General features: G+C 40.9%; 1 protein-coding gene across 1 annotated transcript; it reads left to right on the forward strand.

Annotated features, from left to right (window-relative positions):
- Nucleotides 1-944: 944 nt before the first annotated feature.
- apln (apelin) lies at nt 945-25,425 on the forward strand. Its single transcript, XM_024283821.2, has 3 exons — nt 945-1,579; nt 14,306-14,478; nt 21,152-25,425. The coding sequence occupies exons 1-2, from the start codon at nt 1,513-1,515 to the stop codon at nt 14,470-14,472; spliced, it is 234 nt and encodes a 77-aa protein (XP_024139589.1). The 5' UTR covers nt 945-1,512; the 3' UTR covers nt 14,473-14,478; nt 21,152-25,425.
- The last annotated feature ends 1,653 nt before the right edge of the window (nt 25,426-27,078 follow it).

The raw sequence follows: 27,078 nt of genomic DNA on the forward strand, positions 1-27,078 counted from the left end.
CTGAATATATTTCCAGCTAATAAAAAAAATACTCATGTTTTTGCTTCCATATAGATGATAAGGTCATTTTGGAGCTGAAGTGGTTTGATTGTTATTTTTTTTTTTGTTGATTCTTTGGATTCAGATTTGAACAAACTTCTTGCAGACTCTCAAATATTTTAAAAGCTTGCAGCTTGCTGTTGGTTTTTCTTTTTCATATTGTTCATGTAAATGCTAAACAATACAAAATACATGCTATTTCCTGTAAAAATGCATTTTCTGAATATTACTTTATGGCGAGACGCGATAAGAAAAGTTGTTGTACTTCAAGTGGTTGCTTATAGTTCTCACAATTCACTTCAAGAAATACAACCTTTCCTGTTTATTGTCTCATAAACAAGCGAAATAATAAATAAGTTGATTTATTTTGGAGCCACTCGGGGTGTTGGTTCTCTTGTCGCTTTTGTTCGTGGAAAGAATATAATCTATAAGAAAATAAAACAAATGACTTCAGGGGTGGGTGAAACAAATGGTGTGAGTGATGGGATCGAGCAGAGGCTGATAAGTTTTTTCCTGCAGTCACTCCCACTGTCACGGACACTAACTTCAAACGGCGCACGTGATTGAACTCAAACCTGGAGCGAGATGGGGCTGCCTCCGCCAGAGAAGAATGGTGCGAGGAAGAAAGCTGGCATGGACACAAAAGCTGGAAAACGTGAACCACAGCTCGCACCTCTCCTTCTTTCATCTACTTCCCCTCATAAGCCGGTATTTTGATTTCTGGATTTCTGGCGAGCTGCCACGCTTGCAATTCAAAGACTTCTCAACAAGAGCATCTGTTTGGGTATTATCATAAACCTGCATGCGTCCCCACCCCTCTTCTTCACCCCCCCTCCTCCCTCCCCTTGCCACCTCACCCCCACCTCCTTCCTTAGCTGTGTGCACTTGCATGTTTGAGGAAAAAGGGGGTGGAGATGGTGGGTGATGGTGAGGCAGGAGGGCTTTTCCGTGACCCACAGAGTCAATGATACATAAGCCACATGACCAACTAGTCCTCTTATCCGAGGCGGCCAGGACTCACATGCTCAGAGACACGCTGACAGACAGAGCTGCGAGCTGACCTCCAGCACGTTCACAGCTTCTCCGAACTTGGTTCATGCTGCCGCTCCTCTGACAGAAGAGAAGAAGACACACACAGACCTCCGTGGGAGAGCTCAGATAAAGACGTTCCTTCAGTCTCGGAGTGGCGCTGTCACACTCTGATATACAAACACAAATTTAGAGCAAGACACACACATTTCCTAAAAAAAACCAAAAAACTGACACACACCTCTCATATACACACAGACTCAGGGGAGCAAACAGTCTCTTTCTTTCTAGCTCGTTCAGCTGCTCTCTCTCTCTCTCTCTCTCTCTCTCTCTCTCCCTCTCTCTCCCCCTCCCATCCACACACACACGCACACACACACGCACGCACACACCACTACAGTATATCAGAGAGTGACTAGCGGAAAGCCAGAGGGGAGTGCAGAAATGAATGTGAAGATCCTGACGCTGGTGATTGTGCTCTTGGTGTCTCTGCTGTGTTCTGCCGGTGCTGGTGAGTACAGGAGAGGCCGGCCGAGCCGCTTGTCCTCTCCTTCTGCTTTCTGTTTCTGTCTCTGTTTGCAGTGGATCTGTGTAGCCAGCTGTAGTTGATCAGTTACCCGGCATGGTTAGCCTTGTGTGGGCTCTGAGAGGCAGGAATATCAGCACCTGGTTGTGTACAGTACTGCACTGCAGTGGTTATAGTGTCTGTTATTGTACAGCAACGGCTTTTATGGACAACTTGAATGTGGGTTGTGTATGATTTTCCATCCTGCCTCACCTTGAAGTGTGCTTAAAAGACTTGGAGATGAAATGTGAAAATGGTCTTAATGATGTGAGTGCTTCATGTGATGCAGGAATACTGTAGTGATTTCTATGAAAGGGAAGACATGCCTGACACTCCTGAAAGTGGAGTGAACCACATTCATTTATGGCTATTCCATCTGTCTCCAGTGCTATTATTGCATGACTGTGAATGTGTAGCAGGACAACACAGCACCTATAGACGCATGCGTGCCTCCTGTGGTGATGATAATGAGGACTGTAATTGTTGTACGCATGGATGAGGGGAACACAGATCCCAGATGCATGGATTGTCTCCAGAGGGGCTCGGTCCTGTCGCTTTGTCATAGTAAAATTCCGTAAAGTGCTGCTGCGTCTCTGGAGCCATTGTTGGACTAGTTATCTCTTTGGCAGACAACCTAAAATGTCTGTTGTTTATACAAAATAAATAAATAAATAAAATACTGGTTTGGGACAATCATTCAGGAAAAACTCGCATTTTCTCTGGCTGATGTGGTTGCGGGCGAGTTCGGAGACTGATGCAGATGTGATGAAGGTAACGCTGTGGTGTGAAAAAACAACATTTGGGCCTGGGTAAATGTCTAGACTCTTTGAGGTATTGTCACCTAACCACAAACTGTGGTTGCTTGGAAATCATCTTCAGTAATGTAGCATGAATCCGGATGCCACAAGCTGCAGGCTGTCATGTATATATGCTGTAAGACTGTCTTCAGTTTTAAGAAGCTTCTGCATGTTAGCTTCAGATTTAGACTTCATGCTCGCAAAATGTTGTCTACTCCATATCGATCGTGGCCACAGCACTCAAAGCTCCAATGCTCCCCTGCACAATCGCTACAGCGACATGCTATTTTTGTCTGAGGCACCCAGCACATGAGTAAATGGGAAGCAATTATCTAGCATCATAGTCAGTGTCGCTTTTCACACCCTGCGTGTGGCTAAGCATGTTCCACGCCTGACAGCCCACCGTGCAACACCAACGATCAGGAAAACAAGGCTACTGTGCCCCCAGGCTTTCAGGAGAGCTTATCCTTCTCAACAGTCAAGCCATGCTGCTTCTGCGCCTGCCTCTTCCCCGGCTGCTACTGTAGTATCTGTGCTCCGGCGACACAGAGGAAGGGAGAGAAATGGAGTGGAAGCCAGGCAGGGATGCAAGTGTGTTGCGGCGTTGCTGGGCGTGGGGAGGGATGCTAGCTGGAGTGTGTCTGCGTAGCACCAGCCTCTGCTACAGCACGCTCTGTCACGGGAAGGTGTCGGAAGAGACTCTGCATGTAGGCTGTGGGTGTGAAGCCTTTCATCTTGAGACAAATGCTTTTCGGTGGCTTGCTTTTAGGCATCTGTGTGTACATGTGAGTCTGAGAAATAAGGTGATCGTGCATGTGTGCACTTTTAGAAGACTGAATTTGATATTGCTAGAGAAGGTGTGCATTTGTGAGTCCCCTTCATGTCTATGGGTGCAGATACAAATGAGCAAAAAAACAACAGCGCAACAGGCGATCCGCTCAACAACATAAAGCTTCTTATTCATAACAATGAATGAGCTGCTGAGGCCTTTTCTATGTAATATTAGCATCCTTTGGCAGTCTACTCAATTGCCCATCCTTGAAAAGCACTTTGGCTCAGGAGTGGGCTCCAGCATCAGACATGTGGTATCCATAATTCATCCTGAGGCCGATCACTCTTCCTCCTCCTGTGAAAGTGCTGGTCCTGCCATAAAACAGTCCTCCTTCTCAAAACATGTCTGCCTTACAAGATACAGCACGAACGATACACTTTAAATTAAAAACATCCCATCAGTGTTGAGACGAGAGAAAACAAGCAGCTGGTTCAGACACACTCAGGTGAACTGTGCAGCCTGGGTTGAACAGGTGAGGCAGTGGAGGGGGGAGAGGGGGGATCAGAGGAATTATCTGACAGAGAAATCTTTCCTTCACAAGAGGAGGTTTTATGAGAGCTGTCAGCAGTTCTATTCTTCTAGATTAAACTTTGATGCGCTTTTGGGAATGAGTGTCCTGTGTCACCAGCATGCATTTACACTGTACACCTTCCAGCCCTGCTCAAATGCCATGGGTCACAGTGCTGTCAGAACGAGGGCCACACTCTGTGTTCAGCTTTATTAGCAACACATATTTTGTGTTAAAGCAGTTTAAGATGTAAATGAACAAAAAGCAGAGTCCTTTAATTTGTAATTTTCTAACTAAAAGAAAGCTGCTTGTAGATGCCATTATGATGTCTGCAGGGAAAAGAAAAGCTGCTAAACTCTTCCAGATGTCCAGGAATAACACAATAACAGTGGACAAACAGCCGTGTTAAAGGGGTAGCAGTAGAAAGGTTATTACAGGATTCTGCTTAAATCACAAAGCCTTTTTTTAGGCACAGAAGCTTGCGAGGACCAGCTGGGTTTATGTTACACACACTGCACAGTACACTCACAGGGTCAGATGAAAGCCCTTTCAGGAAGAACCTGGATTTCCTCTTGATGCAGCATTACAGGGAAATCGAGCCAATAACCTGCAGCCTTTTCAAGTTTAGTTTGTCACTGACACAAACATGCAGACGTTGGAGACTTTACTGAGCTGGCAGTCACCTCTAGATGTGTTTCTACCTAAAAACAGCATCACAATTACAAACATGGAAAACATCTCCAGATTACTGAACAGCTCCATTCACAACAGGAAGTAGAAACACAACCAGTAATCCTACTTAGAATCCATAGCATGTGAGTTCATGAAGGAATGGATTATGGTCAGTTTCTGCAGAAAGGTTTGAACTTTTCTTTGGAAATTCTTCCTGTCTGAAAAGTCTGACCTGAAACGAATGAAGTTGATTTTCTTAACCCGATTGGCTGGATGTGAAATCATTATTACTAAAGAAAGCTGGGGCACAAGAGATTACTACTGAAATGTCAAATTTAATCCATTTGCTTCTGGTTTAGTGTAGATTAACACCCAGGCATTCTGATAACAGAATGAGTTTTCATGAGGAAAAGTTGGATTTAATGTGATTAAATATTCAGATTCGTAAAAGTGAAAAAAGTTTTCAAACCACTGCACATTTTAGCTTTTTTTTCCCCAAATACTTGAATCCAACAATCGAAATAATATGCCGACAGCAAATGTGAGGTTGGGCATTTTCAGCTCATTCTTTATTGAGACTCCAGCAAAACCTTGTTTGATGAACTGCCTCACATCTGTATATTATCAGAACAACAGGAACTTGGTGAATGACACTCGCTGGTGACTGCCGTGGGGTGGGAGTTAATGAAGAGATTTAGTGAAAAATCAGAGCTCATTTGGTAGGGATATCAGGCTAACCTTTGGGCTAACCGTCTCCAGAGAGCTCAGCTGTTGAGCAGTTTGGCATATGTGACCGGTGGACTGCTGTAATGTAATTCAGAACCCTTTAACTGAATAAATCTACTCACTTAGATCGCCTCTTGAGAGCCAATCCAGTGTGTGTGTGTGGGGGGGGGGGGGGGGGGGGCAGAGGGGCAGACAGGAGGACAGCTGAGATTGTTTTCAAGTTTTTACTGATTTCAAAAGAAGACGTCCGTCAAAACCTGCACCCTCTCTTTGCACCTATTGTAGTCCAGACCTCCCTTTAAGTTTGGAGGAGGTTTGGGTCCAGCGTTAACCAGACCTCGTTTGATCATTAGACCCCGTCCGCAGGCCCGGGGCGCTGCTTACATCTTAATTAGAGCCAGATATTTTCAGAAGCTGCTCTGTTTTCCACCAGCCTCCAATATTATTGTGATTTATGCCTCCATTTTCCAACATTAAGCGTTACATTTGTGGTTGTTATACCGGCAGATCGCATTCCTGATCAAGATATAAGCGGACGTTTTTATTAACAGGCTGCCAGACCACAGGATAAATATTGTGGTCAGTCCAAGGGTCTAAATGGCTTTCAAGCTCAATTTGGGGGCAAAATGGACTGGAAAAGAGTTTTGTTAAGTACTTTTAAGGATGGTATTTGTGGGTTGTTTCATTGTTAAGCAGACAGGATGGTGTAAATTACTCTAAAATATTGAATAAATATGGTTTGTCTGGTATTTTTTCAACAAAAGTCAAAGCTCTTCAGGCGCCATCGTGGATAACTAGCTTGATTTTGTTCTTAAACACTTGTGAGTGTCTTTCTGTGCTGTGAGGGTTTCTGTGGAGTTTTGTAAATGTAGCAGAACTTTGGTTGATGTTGGAACTCCCCCGCTGTGCTCTGCCTAAACTCAGAGCCTCAGGATGTGCTTCTTTTTTTTTTTTTAAGAGAATTATGTGATGTGGTGCTAGACATCATGTGGTTCCCCACTGCCATACCTTATCTTTTGGTCTTAAAAGATCAAAAAGTGGAGCCACACTCCATCTTCCTCACAACTGGATCCCTACTACGACAAGCGAGAGATCATTCATTTATGAAACCATGCATTATTCATCACAATAGCTCTGTCTTTGATCACAAATGTTATTTTCCCTGGGAGACTATTTCACACAATCACTGGTCAATCAAATGATCCATCTAATAGTGCAGAGCACACCACATGCTGCTCCTTGAATCTGGTCAGGGCCCCTCACTGGGTCCCTGTGTCTGCAGGCTGTCCCGGACTCAGAGCCCCTGAACATGAACAGATGTTTAGAAAAAACCTGCAAAACAATATATAGAATTCATAAACATGCTTCCACATAAGGGCAAACATATCTGTGGTCCAGGGGCTCTTGTAAACATTGAACTCGAGCTCACCTGCAGCCGTTTGTAGCTCAGTAAGTCAGTAAATGTCTGGACAATTTTCATTTCCTCTCTAAATATCTGTGACGAAGCCTCATATCAAATTTCATTGCATTGCATTAATCCAGAGGTGCTTTTTAAAAACTCTTCACCACACTACAGATTTCAGCAATAAAACTTTGTCATAAAGCTGCAGCATGTCAGTGCAAAACATCTGTGACAACTGAAACAGGAATATTTTAGTTTTATTTTTGTAAGTTCTCCTTAAAACAAACATGAGCTACATTTACTTTACAGTGTTATTCTCTGGAATCAGTTTTAACCTCCTTATGGGTTAATAAAGGCTACTGCTGGTTCATGAATTAGGTAATCCATAAAAACATTGTGAGCATATGTTTTTTGGGTCATATTGCTATTTTTAAGAGCATTTTTCTATGATGAAGTGAAACGACTCACGCTGTGCCCTGCGTTTCACTTTTTGGGTTCCTTTTTGTATCTCTGTAGGCAGTAATGTTTCACATAGAGTTCATTAAGGTGTCCAGTGACTGTTTTATGCTTACTTGAGGTATAGGGATGTGACGCATTGATGTTTTCCTTTAATAATAAAGGAAAACAGTGGAGGCTTTGGGTAAAGGTGATGCTCTCCTCTGGCTTCCTAAGCTGCAGTGAACCCTGCATAGCGATGTGTCTGTGTTTTCCTCTTCTCCTCAAATCGGAGAAGACACGCAGGTTCACCGCATGGGAGAAGTGATGACACAGTAGAGGGAGGGGCTGTGTTTCACATCTGATTAGTGTGCCCATGGAAACGGATGGTTGGAGATCTCTTTGCCCTTGACACACAGCCTCTGGAGAAACGGTTGGTATCTTTACCTGCCTACTGTACCTGCCATGCGCCATAACCTCGCTGCTGTTCCTGAAAACACCGGCATCTCTTCCGCTCCTGCCCTCTGCTGTTCAACTCCTTTAGTGGGGGGAAAGTTGTGAATACAGATTTCCTCTCTGAGTTATTTTAGATCTGTATTTTTGACTGCTCGTTACGGTTTAACCCGCTGTAACCTTGTAGCCACAAATTCACCTCTTCAGCTGGAGTGGGTTTGTGAATAAACCAACAGGCAGTCAAGTGGAGAAGGGAGTCGGTGGCTTCATTAGTTGGCTCAACGCTGCTGCTGGGCCCTTTGAACTCACAGTGCTCTGATCATGGCAGAGCATGCAGACTCACACCTCATCATTTCATACACTTTCCAGTTCAGGAGCGTACAGCCACATACTTCACAAGACTTACTGAAGGGGACATCTGCAGAAAGTCAGAAACCGCAGGGCTGTGCATTTTGCTTTTAATTAGGTCTGAACCTTCTGTGAGTGTGGGGGGTAACTCTCCGAGCAGAGTGGACAAGGGGTTAAGCTCAAAAGCTCCAGTAATGGGAGCAAGTTTTCATGCACTTTGGTTTCCTCGCTGGATTTTGTATAGACAAAGCCAGCCTTCAGCTCGACCACAAGCCAAGCATTATCACACTGCAACAATGCTGCATATCAAACAGTCCCCAAGAGCTGAAATAAAAAAGGAAGTGCTCAGGACAAAAACAAACCCTCCCTCCTTGAGAGGAGCACTCACATGCAAAGTGCGGTGGCCCGCAAAGGCTGAAGACATGGCAGCCAAAGGCGTGGACTTGGAATCTGCTGTGAAATTTTTAAGTGGAGAACCTGGTCGATATCAGCCCACAGTGTCATTCTTTTTGCTCCAAACTGAGCACCATTCACAGCAGCTGCCATGGTAACGTGGTCTGAAAGTCTGCAAGCAATCGGTACCAGTTTCTAGCAAGCCCCAGACTTACTGGTGTTAAGCGCCAGCAATATGCAGCACTTCCGATACAAAACGGCGGTTGACAGATGAACAACAAAGCGCAGCTTACTCACTTAGGCACCATTCCATATGTGCAGGATGAATGTGTGAAGAGACTGGCAGGCAACAAGCAAATCCACTATATGATGCTGCTGTAGAGCTGGGGCTTATGGCGGGTTAAAACATTGTTTGGCCTGTAGCTGGCACATTTAACACATTTCATCCTTGGCTTAATAACCCTGATCCCTTAATGTGCTTATGCGGTGGGAGCATCTCTGCTCATGACACGATTCTGTCTGGAAGTGCGGGTTAGTCTGTCTGAGGTAATGGCATGCTCATTAACTAACTCTCCATTTAGTGAATGAAAGAGGGAAGCACACTGTGGAAACAGAAGGCCGGCTCATCCAACGTCATGGTAACAACCATGGATACACACACCAGGGCATTTCTTTTTCCACTGTCTTACCTCACAAGTATTGATATTATTATCCATTTCCCACATGTATTCATTTAAATCACTACACAGGTTAAAGCAAAAAAAAAAAATTAAAAATTGTCTTAGCTTCACATCTTCAGTCCACTGATTGAGAGACTCCTGCAGTTAAAGCTGACACACTGACAGCTTCACCGGTCGAAATTTGACATATGATTATACAAATGTTTCATCATTGATGATTCATCTGTGTCATGAATCATCTTAGTGATGCTTCATGGAGTTTGTCATGTCATCCCTGTATCGTTTGCAACATAAAATATTTCCAAGATTAATGAGAGTGTCTGACCGTCTCGGAAAAGTAGCCGTGTGGAACGTATATGAAACTATAAATCAGACATTTTGGAGATTTTATTTTTCATGGCAAATGTTCAATTTGCAGATGAACAACATCCATCAATTAGTGAGTGATTTTTCAAAGTGCAATAGATTAGAGTAAAAAAAAGTTCATATATTTCTTTTTTTTTTTTCCTGAGTTCGAATGACTTTTTTATGTGAAGAAACTGATTTTTACAGTGGCTGTTTTTGTTTACACCTCAGGTTAAATCCGTGCAAAACGCAGCACAGACAAGTATCAGATAAGAGGCGCTGTATGTTACACTGAGGAGAGATTAAATTTGAAACGCTCAGTCAGCCGGGAAAATGGATCTGTGAGATCAGCTGTTTTACGGTGAGCGTGATGACAGAAGAAGAGTAAACGCACAAATAAAAATGAACGGCAAGATTAATCGAAGTGACAAAGAAAATTAACGCAGCCATGATTAAAGTTTGTTAGTCATTCTTCACTGCGCTTGTTTACATTTCCTGTCCCTGATAAACACAGTCCCGCGCGTACTTGTTGCTGGAGTTAGACTCCCAGGATGCCGTGCTTTAATCTCTCATGTCCTGTTGAAAGCCATTATGTTGTAGCTGCATTTGCAAGTACACACATTTATTATGGTACTTCTGGCAGACTATTCACACAAATCACCCTTTAAAACTATTAATAAGCAGCTTGGTCCCATTTGGCATTCGGTGTTCCTGCACCGCCACAGTGCTGTGATATACAGTTTGTCAGCCACGAGGGAAGCTGATGAGCTCTGCATCGAACCAGACATTACTCTGCTCTCCTCTCCTTTGGCTGCATCTCCTAAGGGGATGCTGCAAAATCAACCAAACTATCAGTGCTCTGCTTTCTTCCAGGGCCATAACAGAAAAGAGAGTTGGAAAACAAAATCATCTTGGAGGTGATGAAACAAGAGAACAGGAAACAGTCATGCAGCTATTTGTCATTTTCAGTAGAGGTGTAGTGATACATTTTAAAAACAATTCGATCTTAATCATTTGTGGTTAATGATGCGATTCATAGATTCATTTTGAATAATCCGATTCACTGACCTAAAATCGATCCTGGACATCTTAAGCCAAAAATGTAACCAGTGTATAAATACCTGGTACTTAACAGTGCAGGTGAAGTTTTCTAGAATCCTTTAATTTCTTGCAAGATAATCAAGTGTAAAATAAATGTGTACAAAAAAAAGAATTAAAGTCAAATTTATTCACATTGTAGTTTCATAAAGTTCCACATCACAGTAATACAAAGGGAGCATTATTAGAACATTGTACCACTCTGTATGGTCACATGTCTGCAACCATGATATTGGACTATAAAGATGGCTGATCATTTTTTGCTGACATCATGTTTTTACGTTATAGTATGATCCAAATGGAACTTCCCAGCATTATTTTGAATTGATTGACTTCATTTTGAAACAATTTTATAATCGTATAGGTCAATTTTATTAACAACTTACCTCAGAAATCGATCTGTTTGGAATGCAAGGAATGCAAGTTGATTAATCGTTTAAGTCGATTAATTCAGTTTTCTGGTAGAAAACTCTGTCAAGTCGACCCTTTTTACCTCTAGTCGTCACATCTACTCATCTTTTTGAAGAGACACCAGTCAGGATGGCAGCAATGCATTCCTGAAATTCCTCCTTTATTAAACTTTAATCAGGGAATTACCATGAGTTAAGGTTCGGTAAAATAAAGAGAAAATTGGGGCTCCGAGGTCACCAGAGGTGTTGTTGTGAGACACGAGTTATCTGACCATTTCTGTGTTGGACCTGGTGATCACAAAGATGAAAATCTCCCATGGGAAAAGATTAGACGTGATACTACAGAGACTGGATCCAGTTTCAGTAACACAAGATATCTGAGATATCCTTGTTTGCGGAGATGATATGTGTATTTTTCAATGATAAACCTGACATGAAGAAAAGCTTATGGGCTTAAACAAAACCATCTGTATGTCACACACATGTCCAGTTTTGTCGCTGCGGTTGGGCTTATTTTTAGCACATTTCAATGCAGTTTTCTCTCCTGTAGCCACACAGAATGGGCTGAGGTTTGTAGATGAATTCATGGGATGTTCTCCCTTCAAACCCCTGTTGGAGAGCTGTGGCTGACAGCTCAGCATGACAGGAGACATCTAAATTGTCTCATTACAGACCCGGGTTGTGACAGGCTGAGCTTCCCAGAGAGGAACTGCAGACGAGCTGTGTGAGCCGAAGTACAATTACTTTACCTAGTTGCAGTGCAGAGGATGTGTGTGTGCAGTGACAGAGTGTCTTATGAGTTTGCTCGGCTTTATTGAAGTAGACCATCAGTCAAACATCAGTTGCTGTTTGGCATTTGCTGCTGGACAAATATGTCTATGCTTAAAGTCCCACTCCGATGATCTTTTGATGTACTATAAAATTTTTCACAGTGGTCATTTCTTTATTATTATTATACGGTTTTTAGACAAAATAAAAAAAAACAGGGTTGTTTTCTAGGACTTAGTTTCTGCAAAGTCGCAGCAGTTCATTAGAAATTTACATCTGAGTTACTGTTGGAGTTAGCCTGCACTCACTACCCATCATCCCTTTGTTTACACTCTCTCCCTCTACAGCTTATAGACCCTCACAACACAAAGATAATGTTAATATTCACGCAAAAATGGTGAGTGATTTTGGAGCTATCCAGCCATATAGTTTTGAGCCAGATCGGACGAGCACAGATCTATCTGTCCACAAATGGATGCATCAGAATGGAGCGGAGCAGGAAACCTGTGGCATCCCGGTGTTGTTTTTAAGTCACAACTACAAGCTTGTTCTGGCGACATTTTTTTTGTCTTCTCCCGATTCACAACTTTTTGAATAAAGAAATTCTCAGAAACAAAAGTTTTAATCAGAATGTGCTTTACATGAGTTACCCAAAACAAATCTGTCAATGGAAAAACCTTTATTGTTCCCAAATTTTCATTTTCTCACAGTTTGACGTCCTCTTTTTAAAGATAAGAAAAAATTCTGTCTAAAATTTTGTCTAAAAGTCCCATCTCCAAAGGAACTCTGTGTCTACTTTCAAGGACTTTCCAACTAAAATAATCTGCTGTTATCTGCATTCCTTGAATAGTGGTACTTATTTGCACATCTCTATGACATCGGGCAAGGGAGATCACAAACATCCCTTAAAACAACTTCTGCACGTGAAACAACGAGTGAACAAGTTTGTTTGGGTGTCTGCGTGTGCGGCATCTAAATGAAGAGGGTGTACACGGGGCAGAAGGGGAGAGACAGGACCTCTTTATAGAACTTTTGTTGGCCTCAAAATCTACTCAAACACAGAGAGTATTAACATTCAAGCCTCTGGAGTTTGAAAGAATGGAGCTGAATGCCGTCAGAATGTGTGAACGTTCCTCATTCACTGAGTGTCTGGAACAATTACAAGGGGATAATGCACAGATTAGCACTGCTGTAGGGGCAAAGATGTGCTTTAAATGAGGAAATGTGCAACCAAGGTTTCCCCTGTTGCAAATGAATTAGCCCACTGTTAACCCACACATATATAATGTGTTTGCAAAAGAAGATTAGAACAGAAATAGAATTCAGGGATATAAATTAAAAAAATAAAAAAGCTGTCTGGCTCAGCATTGCAGTTCACTGTTCTTTAAAGCTGACAACTTGAGTGTTCTTCACTTTTTCAAAGGTTGTTTTTTCTTTTAAGAATGTCTTCACACATTCATAGCTGAACGTCTTTCATTAAGAAAAGCTGCAGAAAGACTCTTCCCCCCTCCATTCACACAGATTTATCTCATTTTCTGGTGAAAAACGAGAGCTGTGAATGCAGCTGACAGGTTTTAAAATGAAACTGAAGTCAGGCCACATCCACAAAGTTGCACTTTTGACAGCATTTCATACCACAGCTCTGCCACAACTTTCACAAACTGATGAAAATGTTCTGAAGAAAGTGCACCATCATTGCTTTTTCCAAGTTGCTCAGCTGTTATCCTCGCTCTACTTTTTTTTTTTTTTTTTCTTTTACAAGCCTCTCCAGTCAACTGGCTGACTTATCTTGAGCTGCGTCCTCACCCAAGCTCATGCAAAGCCAAGAAGGTCATTCCCTGGGGAATTCTAAAAATGGTGCCAATCTCCCTGAGGGGAAGGAGACAGGAATGTCATGACATCGCCAATCAGCTTTTTGAGAGAAAAACTGATGAAAAATCAACATTTTAGAACCTGAAAGACAATTAGTAAATATTAGAATTTTGGAAATGTACACCGCTTTAGTCCAAATTTTCTTGTAACGTTATAGAGCTGCTCTGAAACCAGACATTGCTCTTTTTTGTCCTAAAAAAATGCTGTTTTTGTTACCGACACTATGGACTAAACATACGAGTGAAGTGTAAAAGATCACCTGCATTACACATTATTTATTTACACAAGACTTATGCTATGTTGAGACGTTAAACATAATCTAAGAGGAGGTGGGTGAATTTCTATAGGTTGAGGGTCACACAGACACTTGGGGTGGAGCAAATCATGAAGAAAAGAAGAGCTTAAGGGGATCAGGCCACACTTATTGAGAGATGACTGAAAACATCTGGGATCACTCTCAAACACACACACACACAACCAGATGAGGCGTTCACACAGACTCCGAGATGCAGCGACGCTAAACTCATCCTCAGGCTTTCATCAAATCCCACAACAAGGTGCCTCTCCAGAGTTTGTGTGCAGCTTGTATCTCTGGAGAGAGTGACAAAGACATGAGACACAAGGGCCTGTTTTTTTTCACTCCTGCAGGGCTTCGTGCTTCTGCTGGGCTTTTTGTTTGACCACACGGACTTGATGAGCTCCAGTGTTGGGTGGCCTCACAAAGGGGCCCACACACGTTTATCCATACATGTCTCTTTCTCATCCATTAGCAGTGTTATCCCTTTTTGGATCTTGCTGTATATTTGCTTTAAGCTCTTATGAACCTGTTCAATTTGTCATGTCGTGGGTGAGGAGAAGTTTCCTACAACACAAGCTCATGGAGAGGCAGTTTTGGGGTCTCTGATGGACTTCTCCTCGTTGTGTGTCCTCCAGGTCCTATGGCCTCCACGGAGCATGGCAAAGACCTGGGAGAAACAGCTACTGTGAGAAAAATGGTTCAGCAAAATCCACCGAGAGGCGGCCAGCCCCAAAGACCAGCTGGTTGGAAGAGAAGACGCCCACGGCCCCGTCTCTCCCACAAGGGGCCAATGCCGTTCTAGAGCAAGGTGAGTTTCTCCTCAAAAGGTGTTTTTCTCTTTAAAGTGCTTCCTCTTGAACGTTTGCAAATCAGAGTTGTCCAGAAACCACACATTATAGCTGCTGAATATGACAGTGAGTAGACAATTATTGATGTTTGCTTCAAAGGTTCTCCACAGTTTAGAGGCTTTTTCTTTTTGCATCTAGTGTCAAACTTTTAAATGAACCCTGTAAACTTTACGAACCCTGCAGTCAGACTGAATTCCATGTGAAGGAAGTTTTTGTTGGCACTGAAAAAAAGCAAAAGTCTTAGCAGATTACTGGACTCAGTCAACCTGCCTGTGTGTCTAACAGAAGCAGCAAAGGTTGCTTTTAAATGGACGTCATTTATTTTTCCCATACAGCAGAAAGTTATACTTAGAAACCCAACCTTTGAGTTAGTTCAATAGGGAAAAAATATCACTCTGTCACCTTGTTTTACCAATTAAAACCATCTTTTCAAAGACAACAGTTTTAGAATTCAGGTTTCAGGATAGAAACACATTTCTCCTGAGAAAATATTTTTCTTTCTGTCAAGTAAACCAAGGTTTAGTGCAAAAACTCACATTCACAATCTTTGAAAATATTTGTCTTGTCACTTTATCACAGTTTGAATTATTTTTGGTACTTTTCATGTGCAAAAAATAGATTTTTGAAAGGAAAATACACAACAGGCTATTAAATACCACAGTCAAAATTTACAGAGAATACAGGTTTAAGCCCATTGATGTCTGCATGAGAGGGGAACCGCAGAACTTCTATTTGTACCTCCCAGGGAATATAAGAGGACAGAAAACTTGACAAGACACAGTATCCCTGCAGGAGGTGAGAATCATCCCACACTGACCTGCAGAGGTCCTCCATAAATTAAACCAATGGTGAGAGCAGGGTGCAACCAGAGAGTGTTAGTGCATCCAACAGGTCCCATTCCTATCATCTTTTGACCTATTTTAAAAGCGTTAACAGTGGTTTTTAAATCATGATTAAAGCATTTTTAGCCAATTAAAAAACCTTGTCCCTTTTTCTAAGTGATAGTTTCTGTAGAGAGGCGGTAGTTATTTAGAATTTCTCATCTGAGATGTGGATGGAACTGTTGGTGCAGAGTAAGTCCAGCCTCACTAACCATCATCCACCTATTTACACACTCTCCCATTAGTTTACAGCCCCTCACACCCTCTATCTAGAATTTCTGGTGCAACAAAAATGACGAGCAATATTGGAGCCAGTCGTACTGTTTTGAGCCAGTTTCCAGCTCGGACGAGAAAAACAAAGACTTACATGGATCTTTTTGTCTGCAAGTGGATGCATCATAATGGAGCAAAGCAGGGAGCTTATGGCTCATCATTGTAGCCTCTATGTAACCAATGCACTCTTTTTCAAACTGCATTTTATCATCTGCTTCTGATTCAGCCATCCATCCATTTTCTTGGCCGCTTCTTCCCTTTCGGGGTCGCGGGGGTGCCGGAGCCTATCCCGGCTACTGATGGGCGAAGGCGGGGTACACCCTGGACAGGTCGCCAGTCTGTCACAGGGCGCGTCTGATTCACAATTTGAAAAAAGAAAACTCAATCATAATCGTTATTTTGTTTATATATGTCCTCCATCAGAAAAATCCTTAAAAACACAATTTTATTTAAAGTGGATCTTTAAGGAAATGAGATCAAAGCTGGAAAACTTGGAAGATCTTTTCTTTGAAGCATCCATTGAGGGTTTACAATCTATCCCAAATTATGAATAGGGCATGTTTATTTTTAAAGATCTCCCCTCAATATGAAACACCAGAGACTCATATCTCAGTGAGGACTAAGCCAGAGTAGTAGAACTTGAAGGTCCCAAAACCTTCCTCCACTTGCCAAAAAAATGTGAGAATCCTCTCTGTGTTTAGAGTGTTTAGCTAGAGTGCTGGCCGCACAATAAAGGGGAGTTTCAGGAAGCTGTGAAACTCAGTAAAACTTAATGACTCAGTGAGTCACAATGCTGTCTGTGCAAACAACACTCAAACCACAACACCCGGAGATTTCCTTTTTGTGTCCTTCCCTGCCCTCTTTGCTCATTCTTGTTTGGTTTACAACTTATTTAAGAATGTATCCATACATGCTGGGACAGTATAGGTTTCAACTAGCAAATCTGATCTAAATATATCCTATACCATAGTTTAAGTGAAAGTAGTAAGTCGTCCTGGGCCCTGAAAAAAAGCATAAAAGGCTCCCTCCTTCTTTATGTCGGTTTCTTCTGCAGTTTAAGCTGATGGTGGAAAACAACCAGCTTCAGAAACGGCTGAAGATGCCGTTTGTTTGATTAAACCTAGATCCAGCTGAGGACTGGGATTCATGCAGACACTGTGTAGATAAATCATTACTGGGCCTAAACATAATTACTGCAATGTTTATATAAAGATAAAGAACAATGTTTCTCTTGACATTGTCCACTCTCCAGTCCAGTGCTATTTAGCAAAATCACCCCATTTCAGCGTCAAGAGCAGCTCATCTTTTATTCTCGATGACACCTGAGGCAGAGTAGGATTTTTATGATCCGCGTTCCAGATGTGAGCGGATCGGAGAAAAAAAGCTGCGACCCACCTCAACCTTTGGGAGCATCTAAGTAGTCTCAAGTTAAGCCGCGGTTTTCCAAACCTGAATCTAAAACACACCAGTGACAGTCTGAAAGACAACAGGATATTACAGATTTAAATCCAGAGGCAATTTATGGAAACCACTTGCAGTCCTGAGTGTGAGAAAACTTTTGAGTGTTTTAAAGAGTTTCCCATCAAACACATAGAGTAGCTGCACATCTGATCCAGATTCCACCATATGATGTAATGTGACTTAAAAGAGCTCCGAGATCACACTGCAAACAGAAAAACACAGAAACAAACAGAACAACTCAGCAGAGATTAGATACAACATAAATTAGCTCACGAGGCATTACACCAGAACATAAAAATGCAAGTAAGAGTAGACTCTTATCTGTGGATGAGCCATGTTGTCTGAATTTTCTCACATGATCAGAGGAAAAATGAAAGACAACAGCAGACAAAAGATTTTCATTGACTGGGAGTGATCCAGTCCCTAGAGCGCTGTATAATGTCGAGCTTTAATTCCGCAGCGAGGCATAAAATTGTTTTTCTTACTCCCTGCCGCACTTTCCATTCAAAGACCGTGAAATCTGGCCTGAACATGTCTGGGATCTCTTCTTATTGTACAAGAAAATTTAGGGCATAATGCAGGAGAGGCCTTCACTGAAATTACCCAAGGGGGAAGCTCATTGCAGAGGATATTGAATGTCTGCATGAGACGAAATGAAAACCAGGATGATTATTTTAAATATTTTCAAGAAATAATCTCGTTTTTCAATCTGGTCTTTTTGCCCTGCCAACGTGACAAATTGTTGCACACAAGAGTGCCTTCCCAGATCTGTCGTGATACAGACAACTGGCAGGGAATGCAAACATCTGAGGTCAGAAAGAATGTGGGCACCTGTAAGTTTCCAGGATTTCATTTGTACGCTTGTGGGGATCTGCTGAGTTTAGATCAGATGATGTATTTGAGATAAACCAAAACACAGACGTGGATTTATGCATTATTTAGTAAATAAATGCTGAGAGAAAAAGCTGTTTCCAGGGTAGCATGAAAGCACCATCATATGTGCCCTGCACGCCATTGTTTGACTGAACGTTAGACGCAGTAGGGAAAAAAAATACAAGACCGAACATAAAGATGTAAATAAGGGAAACATCAAAGGAACTGGATGCCAAACTCCATTGAAACATGTGGCTACTAAACTACACTAAACTGCATTAAAAAGACCATGTAGAAAAAAATACATTGTAGAAACTACTTTGTAGAAAAAAATTACTAAGTAGTTTTATTCATATTTAGTCAAATGTAGCTAAAAAAGAACATTTTTGACAATAAGAACATATGTTATGTTTTTTCTGAATGCATTAGACATTAAAAATAAGTAGTTGCTTCAATGTTCTTTAAATGAAAAAAGAATAAAAATTAAATAATAAGCATTTATTATATGCTTAGATATTTGAGCAGACCAATATTTGTAACAATGCCAAAAATTTGTGTTTAAATTAAGCCAGAATTGCACATACAGGAAAACCTCAACAATAACTTAAATATAGCTACAATTTTGATTAATCTAAATCAAGAATAAATATGTTTCTTCTTCTCTGCATTAGATAAGGGTGTGTATTGACAAAAGTCTGGCGGTATGAAACTTATTGCATCTCACGATATAATATATATCCCAATATATCCCAGGAAAGTACCAGAACATTTTTTTAACAGTATGATTAGAAAAAAAACCTACCTGATTATCAATACACCTTTCATGTTAATTATACGGTAACATTTATTTTATTTAATGTTCCCAAAGCTAAGCACTGCAATTACGTTTACTCAGAAATAACTAATTAAATATCGTCGGGTCAACATTTTAAATCGATACAAGTATCGCCAAATGAAATATCGTGATGTATCGCCAAAGCGATTTTCCCCTACACCCCTAATATCAGGGATTCAATTTGAAGTCAGATGCATCAAACCTAAAAGTATAAGTCTTGTCCTTTTATTGATCTGAAGTATCCAGGTGTAACACATCAGCAAGGAAGCACTCAAGTGCTGCTTTTACAAATGTCATTTTAAGTTAATTCAAGAATAAAGTTAAATGGCCATTCTGCTGTTTCCTATGTATAAACCAAAAAAATGTAATGACGTGTTGAAAAAGTAAAATTAATTCAACTTGAGGTTCTCCCATTGATTGATTTTACAGTGAATTCAACTGAGAAAATATTCTGAGAAAATATCTACTATAATAAAAGCTGTAAAGCTGTGGATGCAGGGTTAAACAAATCACTAGATGTTTGTTACAATGGCAACAAAAATAAATAAATAAACAGCAAAGTGTAGATGCATATCTACAAAAACTGTTGCTATGTGTGGCGAAAAAAGTAAACAAAACATATCAGCACAAGTATATAAAGTCTAACAGTCAAGAACTCTTAGCAAAAATGGAACCTGTGCACATGTGCTGAATATTGATTACTCTTGTCTGAATTCTGATAGGATTTGCTCCATGTAGCAGATTCATAATAGTAAGAATACCAGAGACTAGACAAACCACAAAGATCCAAATGAATTATTTTAAAATCTGAAAGAATACAGCAAGAATTGTGCTTTATTAGTCCAGAAAAGAAGTCAATAAAGCTTTGGATAAACCAATGACCCATAATTACAGTAAACTGTGGAGATATTGTAAAGAAGAATTTATCAATATTAATTTAAAACTTTATCAATTTTATTTCGATAACACGGCTAGGTCTAAACCCTCAAAGGAAGGCATACTTCTGCGTTTTGGTGTTTTTAGGATGTTCTTGTGGCATTTTTTCTCATGATGATAATAATATTAATCCATCCATTTTCTTGACCGCTCCCTCCCTTTCGGGGTCGCGGGGGTGCCGGAGCCTATCCCGGCTACTGAAGGGCGAAGGCGGGGTACACCCTGGACAGGTCGCCAGTCCATCGCAGGGCCTCAATCACACACACATCCACTCTCACATCCACACCTAGGGGCAATTTAGAGTCACCAATGAACCTATGAAGCATGTTTTTGGACGGTGGGAGGAAGCCGGAGTCCCCGGTGAAAACCCACGCATGCACGGGGAGAACATGCAAACTCCACACAGAAAGGTCCCAGCCGGGATTCGAACCGGGGCCTTCTCGCTGTGAGGCAAGAACGCTAACCACTGCGCCACCGTGCAGCCCAATAATATTAATAAAAAAAAAAAATAAAAAAAAAAACTTAAATTTGCATTTCTGGGTATTTCTTTATTAAAATTGTTGTGTATCAGTAGCAGACATAAATGTCATTGAAAAAAAAAAAAAGCTTGTGGCAGTGACATAGAAGCTTATTTCAGCATACCACAAGCTCCCTGCAAATAGATCCATCTTGGTTGTCCTCGTTCAAGCTAGCATTTGTCTCAAAACTGTACGTCTGGATAGCTCTATCACTGCTTGCCATTTTATTTGCACAGGTATTGTTAGGTTGGGGTTGTCAAGGGGCTGGTGTCCATCTGTAAACAGATGGATAGTGGAAAATAGGGACAGGCTTACCCAGCACCAACAGTTCTTGCCACAACTCAGAGGCAAATTTCGAATGAACTCCTGCCACTCTGTTGAAACTATGTCCTAGAAAATGACACAGGTTTTTAGATTTTGGCTAAAAAGGCATAACCCTAACTAAAAGATCACTGGGAACGCTTTGAGAATAGATCAAAAGACTTGGAAAATCAAACCTCAGAGTTTATTCAAAAATGTTCCTGGCAAATGGCAAATGGCGTATACTTGTATAGCGCTTTTTACCCTCCTTCGAGGGCCCAAAGCGCTTAACAGTCACAGACCCATTCACCCATTCACGCACACATTCATACACCGGTGGTGGCTCCGCTGCCAAACACTGGCGCCAACCTCCCACCAGAGGCAATTCGGGGTTCAGTGTCTTGCCCAAGGACACTTCGACACATGGGCGGGCAAGGCGGAGTCGAACCCGCTCACTTCTGATCAGGAGTCGACCGCCCTACCACTGCACCACGGCCGCCCCTGTTAGTTAATGCTAACTATTCTTTTTCTGTTTTTTTTTTTTCTTGTGTTGCAGGCACTGCTTTGAGCGCCCTCCCCCAGGTTCTGATTTCTATGCTCTTCCTTTGCCTTGGGGGGCCTTGCAATGAAGGGCCTTCGCTTGCCCAGCGTGAAGAGTGATATCCATAGCACCTGCTGGTTCTTCAAGCAACTCTGTCCCTAAAACACCTGGACAAGCCGCTCACCCTCAGCTCTAAGAGGAATAAGGGGCAGGGAAAGGGGTGGGGGAATCTAGATCCCGAGCTACCAGGCTCTATTTCTCTGTCTCTCTTTCTCGTATTTCCTCAGTACTTATCTATCTGTCTCCCAAGTAATTTTCTTTTCAATTTTCCTATTATTTGCTTGATAGAGCCCAATCATAGTGATCTCCCCGAGTGTCTCACACACTTTGCATGACATGTGGTGGAGAGGGAGCCCGGTCAGAGCAGTCCGAGTCTTAAAGCATCCGTCACTTCTCCAGGATGCGGTATGTCTCGGATCCAAGGTTACTGCAGCCGCTGGTTTCATTGCTGTGTAGCTACATGTACTTAACGGCTTGGCTTGAGGCCGAGGGTGGCGATCACGCAGAAGGGCAGTGTCATTTTTAATAGTCCACATAAACAAAGTTCAGTTCCAATCGTCTGGTAGTCTGCTGCGAAAAGAAACAGTGATCAAAGCAGAAACCGGTAATCTAAGTGACACTATAATCATCAACCTAATTATCATTACTACTGGTGCTTAGGACCGCCTAACGTTAGTACGTCTACATGCAAGCTAAAGCCGGACTGAAATGATCACATACATTCAGAACAATCTGTTTAAGTGACAGAATAATTCCCTAATTTAGAATATTCTGTAATCCAAAGCCTATTTTGGTGTTTCCGAACTCATTATCACTTTGGGAAGGGGCTTTACCGACAAGCTCAAGGTTACTCTAACACCTTGAATGAGTCCTTCGACCCCAAAATCCCAATCTCGCCCCCAGCCTCCCCACCACAGTGCTGCCCTGCGCAGCTGCTATACACGACTGTTAACTGGCTGTGGCGGCCTGCTCCACCAACAGACTGCCTTGCCTTTTAATGAAGTGCCAAATAATACCGTTCTACACAATGCTGCCAGGAACTGAGAACTGAAAGGTTAGGAAGAAATGACAAACACATTACCTCTTGTTTGAAGTCTTAATACACTGATACATTATGCATCTTAAAGTTTATTGGATATCCCGCTTCAAGAAAAGTTCACAAAGAAAATTGGAATTAGATTTTTAAAAAGAGCCATTTCAAAGTTTTTTTAAATCATCTGTGGTGACAGTTTAAAAAATAACCTTCATTCAAAGGCTCTGTTTTTTTCATTTTTTTTAATATTCAGCTTTGACCCTTTTATTGACCAAATGCTATGCCTTTCCATCATACTGGAATTTATAACTTTTTATGTTATTCCTATGTTAGAGTTTCTTTTTTTTCTCAGGGTGCTGTCATAGATGCTTTCACTAGAGCAGCCTTTTCTGTGCATTTATTTAACGAATCACAAGAAACCAGAACATTTAAAACGTATGAGCATATTTTCATGTACTGTATCTTTACTCTCCTTTATGTATTTTTACGCCAATATAGCCAAGACTTTTCCATTTTCAGTCATTTCTAATCACGCTCCCCCTAAATCATGTTGCCTTTCTAGGCGGCCCTTCCGTAGCACAGGTGGTCATAGCTTTGATCATGACGCTCATTAAATCCCAGAGTTAATCTTTCTCAGATGGATCTCCCCAAGGTGGGCCAGGGCCACTTAGTCTGAGCTCGTTTTTAAATTGACTTAGACTACAAATGCACCCTTCCCCCTTTTCAATCTTCAAACTCCCACTGATTCACATGTTACCATGTAATATATTGAGGACTGTGACCGTGTTGCAATCATTCTTATTGGGGTTTTTTCTTTGCTCTGATTTTAGAGAACATTGGAATGCCAATCGCTTGCAATTCAATCGGCAAGCTCTAGAAATATGGTAACTGGTTAACCTATATCTCCAATACGTTTCCCTCTCGCCATGTCTCATGCAAATATTATAATAAAATGCCTTCTTCTCCATCCCAGCATGAGAAGCTTTTATTAAGAGAGCATCTAAAATCACAGAAATCCACCCAGCCAAGCTCACCTCGATTAAAAATGTATTAAAACCTAGGGCACTGTGAAGTGTAATAATTTCAGTTCCCCTATTATTTTTTCATACCCTCACAGACAGAGATGTAGATTTCATTAACGCTCTTCGGGAGTGAGACAGCTTCGCTCAGGATGTCTCATGTATTATTGGGGAAGATAGTAGGAAAATATGAGCTGGGGATGAAAGTTCAAAGCTGCAGGAGTTGGGGTGCTGAAAGAAGCAGACTGGGTCATGGCAAAGGGTTCAAATGAATATTACCCCCCCCCCCCATCTCAGAAGTTATCGTTCCGGAGCCGAGCAACGTCTGTATCCGCACTGTTCTTCATGAATGTATCCTAACCATCTGCACCAGCCACGCTGCCCTTTCAGAGACCAGAGCAAACCGATGTTTGTGTGAAACATCCTTTTGTTTTGCTTTTTTCCTTGACCTGGTTATCAGTTGAACCCAAAAATCAAAAAACCAAATATCATTCAAATCCAAAGCTTCTGTCATCAACGAGTCCCAACAAATGGACGTGGCTTTGCTCCAAGACTTCTCTGTATGGGTTTGCAAGGCTGCACTTTTGCAATTCCGTTATGCTGCTGGAAAAATACACCCTGATAACAAGAGTCTCTTGGTTTGGAATGGTTTTCCAGTGTATTGTGACAATTTTTTTTGTCTGATTCTTGTCTAGCTGGTTGTCCAAAGCTTACTTTTGAATACAGTGTGAAAAGCTGTATCTTTTGTGGATGTAACAAAATAGAAAAGTAGTCTGCAGCACAATATGTCGTGGACACGTGAAAGCATTCAGGCATTCTTTTCTCGTAGACCATAGCTCACAGCCCTACCCTGCACATCAGGTTAATGGGCCTGCCTGTGTAGAAGGACAAGCACGTCCAAGCTCATTTTGAAATGTTAAACCAATACAATATGCTCGGGGAGCAAAACCATTTTCTTTAATGGAGGTTTCCAGCAAGGCTTACATAAGAGAAACGGTTCCTATCCTTTTAATGTTTTCTCTCCAATTCCTCGTCTCTGTGATCATCACAAGGCCTGAGTAATGTTCCTATGCACTTGTTAGCATGTTTTACTGGTAGAAAAAATGTTTGTTCAGAGAATTTGCCCCCTCTGTATTTAGTTTTTTTTTTATTTTAATTTTATTTTTGATCAAATGCATTTGGCAGGGAGTTTGTAAGAAGTAAGGATGAGCAGAGAGATAGATGTGTGTTACTGGTGGAAATAAGAATAAAAGCTAGAAGCAGATTTTAAAACATTAGCTTAGCCATTGATTTCTATTTCCTGATAGATGTGGAGACAGCAGCCCCCTGTAAAATGACAAAACACTGTTTTTTAATTCATTTTTTCAACTTCTGTTCTCTACCAGATAAAATCTTTTTGAAATCTATCAAGCATTTCATTGATTGCAGAAATGCAAAAAAGTTGGCACACAACACATTCCACGATTTTACCTAGAAGCCCTTCAAACTGTATCATGTTGGCTTTCAGAGTGGGTGTCTGCAGGATCAAGTGGCCGATATTCAATTAAACCTATACAAAGTTTTCCACTGGCCGGCCAATCCAAAAGATAACTAGATTCCAACTCCCGTGAGAAATGGCGTTGAGCTGTCATTATCTCGGAGCATCAAAATGAGACTTCCTCCACCCAGAATAGCACAGGCCCCTCCTGGCTTTGTTGCGACACATTCTCTGTCTGTGTAACCACTGTGTCCAGGAACACACACATGCAGAACAACTGAAGAAGAAATGCAGTCTGTGGGTTTACACAGCATCACAACAGTGTTACTTGGTCTCGAGCAGATACCGTCTGAAAGACAATGTATTACTTCAAAAACGTATATTCTGTTTATGGTGTGTGCTCCTATTACTCACCAGGCCAAATGTACAGTCCCTGTCTCTGTTTTGATGTTGAACTGGGCGAAAATAAATGACATGAATAAATAAATAAAACAAGTGTATCAGAAATGGTTGAAATACTGTGTACATATATTTGAACTTTCAGTTTCTAATTTATAAAAAATAAGCTTTAGCTCTTGGAGTACTTATTTTATTTTTTCCTTTCATGCGTAGCTTTGTGTTTTTATTTTCTATTTCTGTAAAGTGTGTAAATATATCTTTATGATAATAAGTAATATTAAAAATCTTATTTTAAGAAAAAGGTGTCGAGACTTTTCATTTCCTTCGTGACGTGTTTCAATTAATCAGTTCATAGGTCCACATATGTACAGATACATGTTTTTAAACTGGTTTGGAGTAAAAGTTTTTGTATCGAGTATAAGTCTGTTTTCCATTTATGTGAAATCTCTGGAAGCAAAGAGAGAACTTTTCTACATTGTGTTCAGCATTGGGCGGAGTAACATGGGAAGAAATTAAATGTCTCAGTTGGAGATATGCAAACACATTTTTCTGAGGAACATTAAATGTGGTTTGTACATGCTGAAAGGACATCACGGTGTTATCTTAAATCAGATCAACCATTACATGTATCCCTAAATTGTGCCAGGAAGAGAACACAGATGGACCGAGCATTTTTCTTAATTTTTTTTTCTTTTTTTTCAAACTCAGATCAAATTTCTGTAGTTAAAACTCCATCTGTCCCTCATTTTTGCTGTAGATGTATAAAAGAAAATTTACTAGAAAGCACTCAGACCAATGAAGGTCTGCATGTTTACGTCAAACACATTTACAGCAAATGGGATTTTCACTGAACTTCCAGTTTCTGAAAACACTGTTTTTGTTTTGCTTTGTTGCTTTGTTCCTAACTCAAACTATAATGAGAGGACTTCATAATATGGGGTTTCTGCATAGACTGCTCGAACTGTTGCTGATTTGTCATTTGCAAAGATGTAAAAAAAATAGACACAGTTTGTCCAATTTTTTTCACATAAGTTTAATCCTACACGTCTTAGAACACAAAAATGGAACTTAGCACCTTACAGAAGACAATAAAAAAGTATATTAAAAGCATTTAGCATAATAAACACTTTGGTCCTGGTTACTGCGGGACACATAAGATCTCAAAATATATGATTTGGTATCAATACTGGTTTGCTTACTTCAAAAATGCTAGGGCAAAAGTTTTTTTAACATGAAATTGGTGGAAAGAAATCCTGTGAACCAGTTGTCTATGGCCAATAAAAGAATGTAAAAAGTATTTTTTTCAGTGGATGTTTGAACTTCTGAGGTTCAACTTGTTTATTTCAATAGTAAATAAGGGCTATGAGTGTAAAAATGTGTAATTAGTAGGCGAATATACACAAGTGTGTCAGCAGTAACACAATGGCATGAAAACTAGCACACTCATCTCAGTTAGTAACAGTAGGGCAGATTTTTTAAGCAGGTGTGAAAGCTCACCTGAACTCTCTAGAGTGAACAACTAAAACATTGGTCTGCTTGAAAACGTGGGTCCCTTTCAATTTGCAAACATTCTATTGTCATCTGATCCTAAAATACAGAGAATTGCTCTAAATAAAACTCCAACTTGTTTTTAGACTGATAAGAAAACCAAACCAAGCAATAACAAAAAAACCAAAAACAGTTAAACGTGTGAAAGCTTAGAAAAATGAAGCTAAACCACTTCGTGCCACATACATACTATGCTGCTATGTTGTACAATGCAATTTAATCCAGGACTCCTGATCACACTAAATGAAAAAATAACACAAATTAATTTAATTGTATTGAAAATAAATTCAGGCATGAAGGGGTTAATTTCAATCTAGCTCTACCTGGTCCAGAAGACAGACTACAATGAACTGTGGAGAGGCCACTGCAAAAAGCAAACAGAGGAAAATGGTACCAGTGAGGTCAT

Source organism: Oryzias melastigma, linkage group LG10 (assembly GCF_002922805.2).
Source record: "Oryzias melastigma strain HK-1 linkage group LG10, ASM292280v2, whole genome shotgun sequence".
Taxonomy (NCBI): Eukaryota; Metazoa; Chordata; class Actinopteri; order Beloniformes; family Adrianichthyidae; genus Oryzias; species Oryzias melastigma.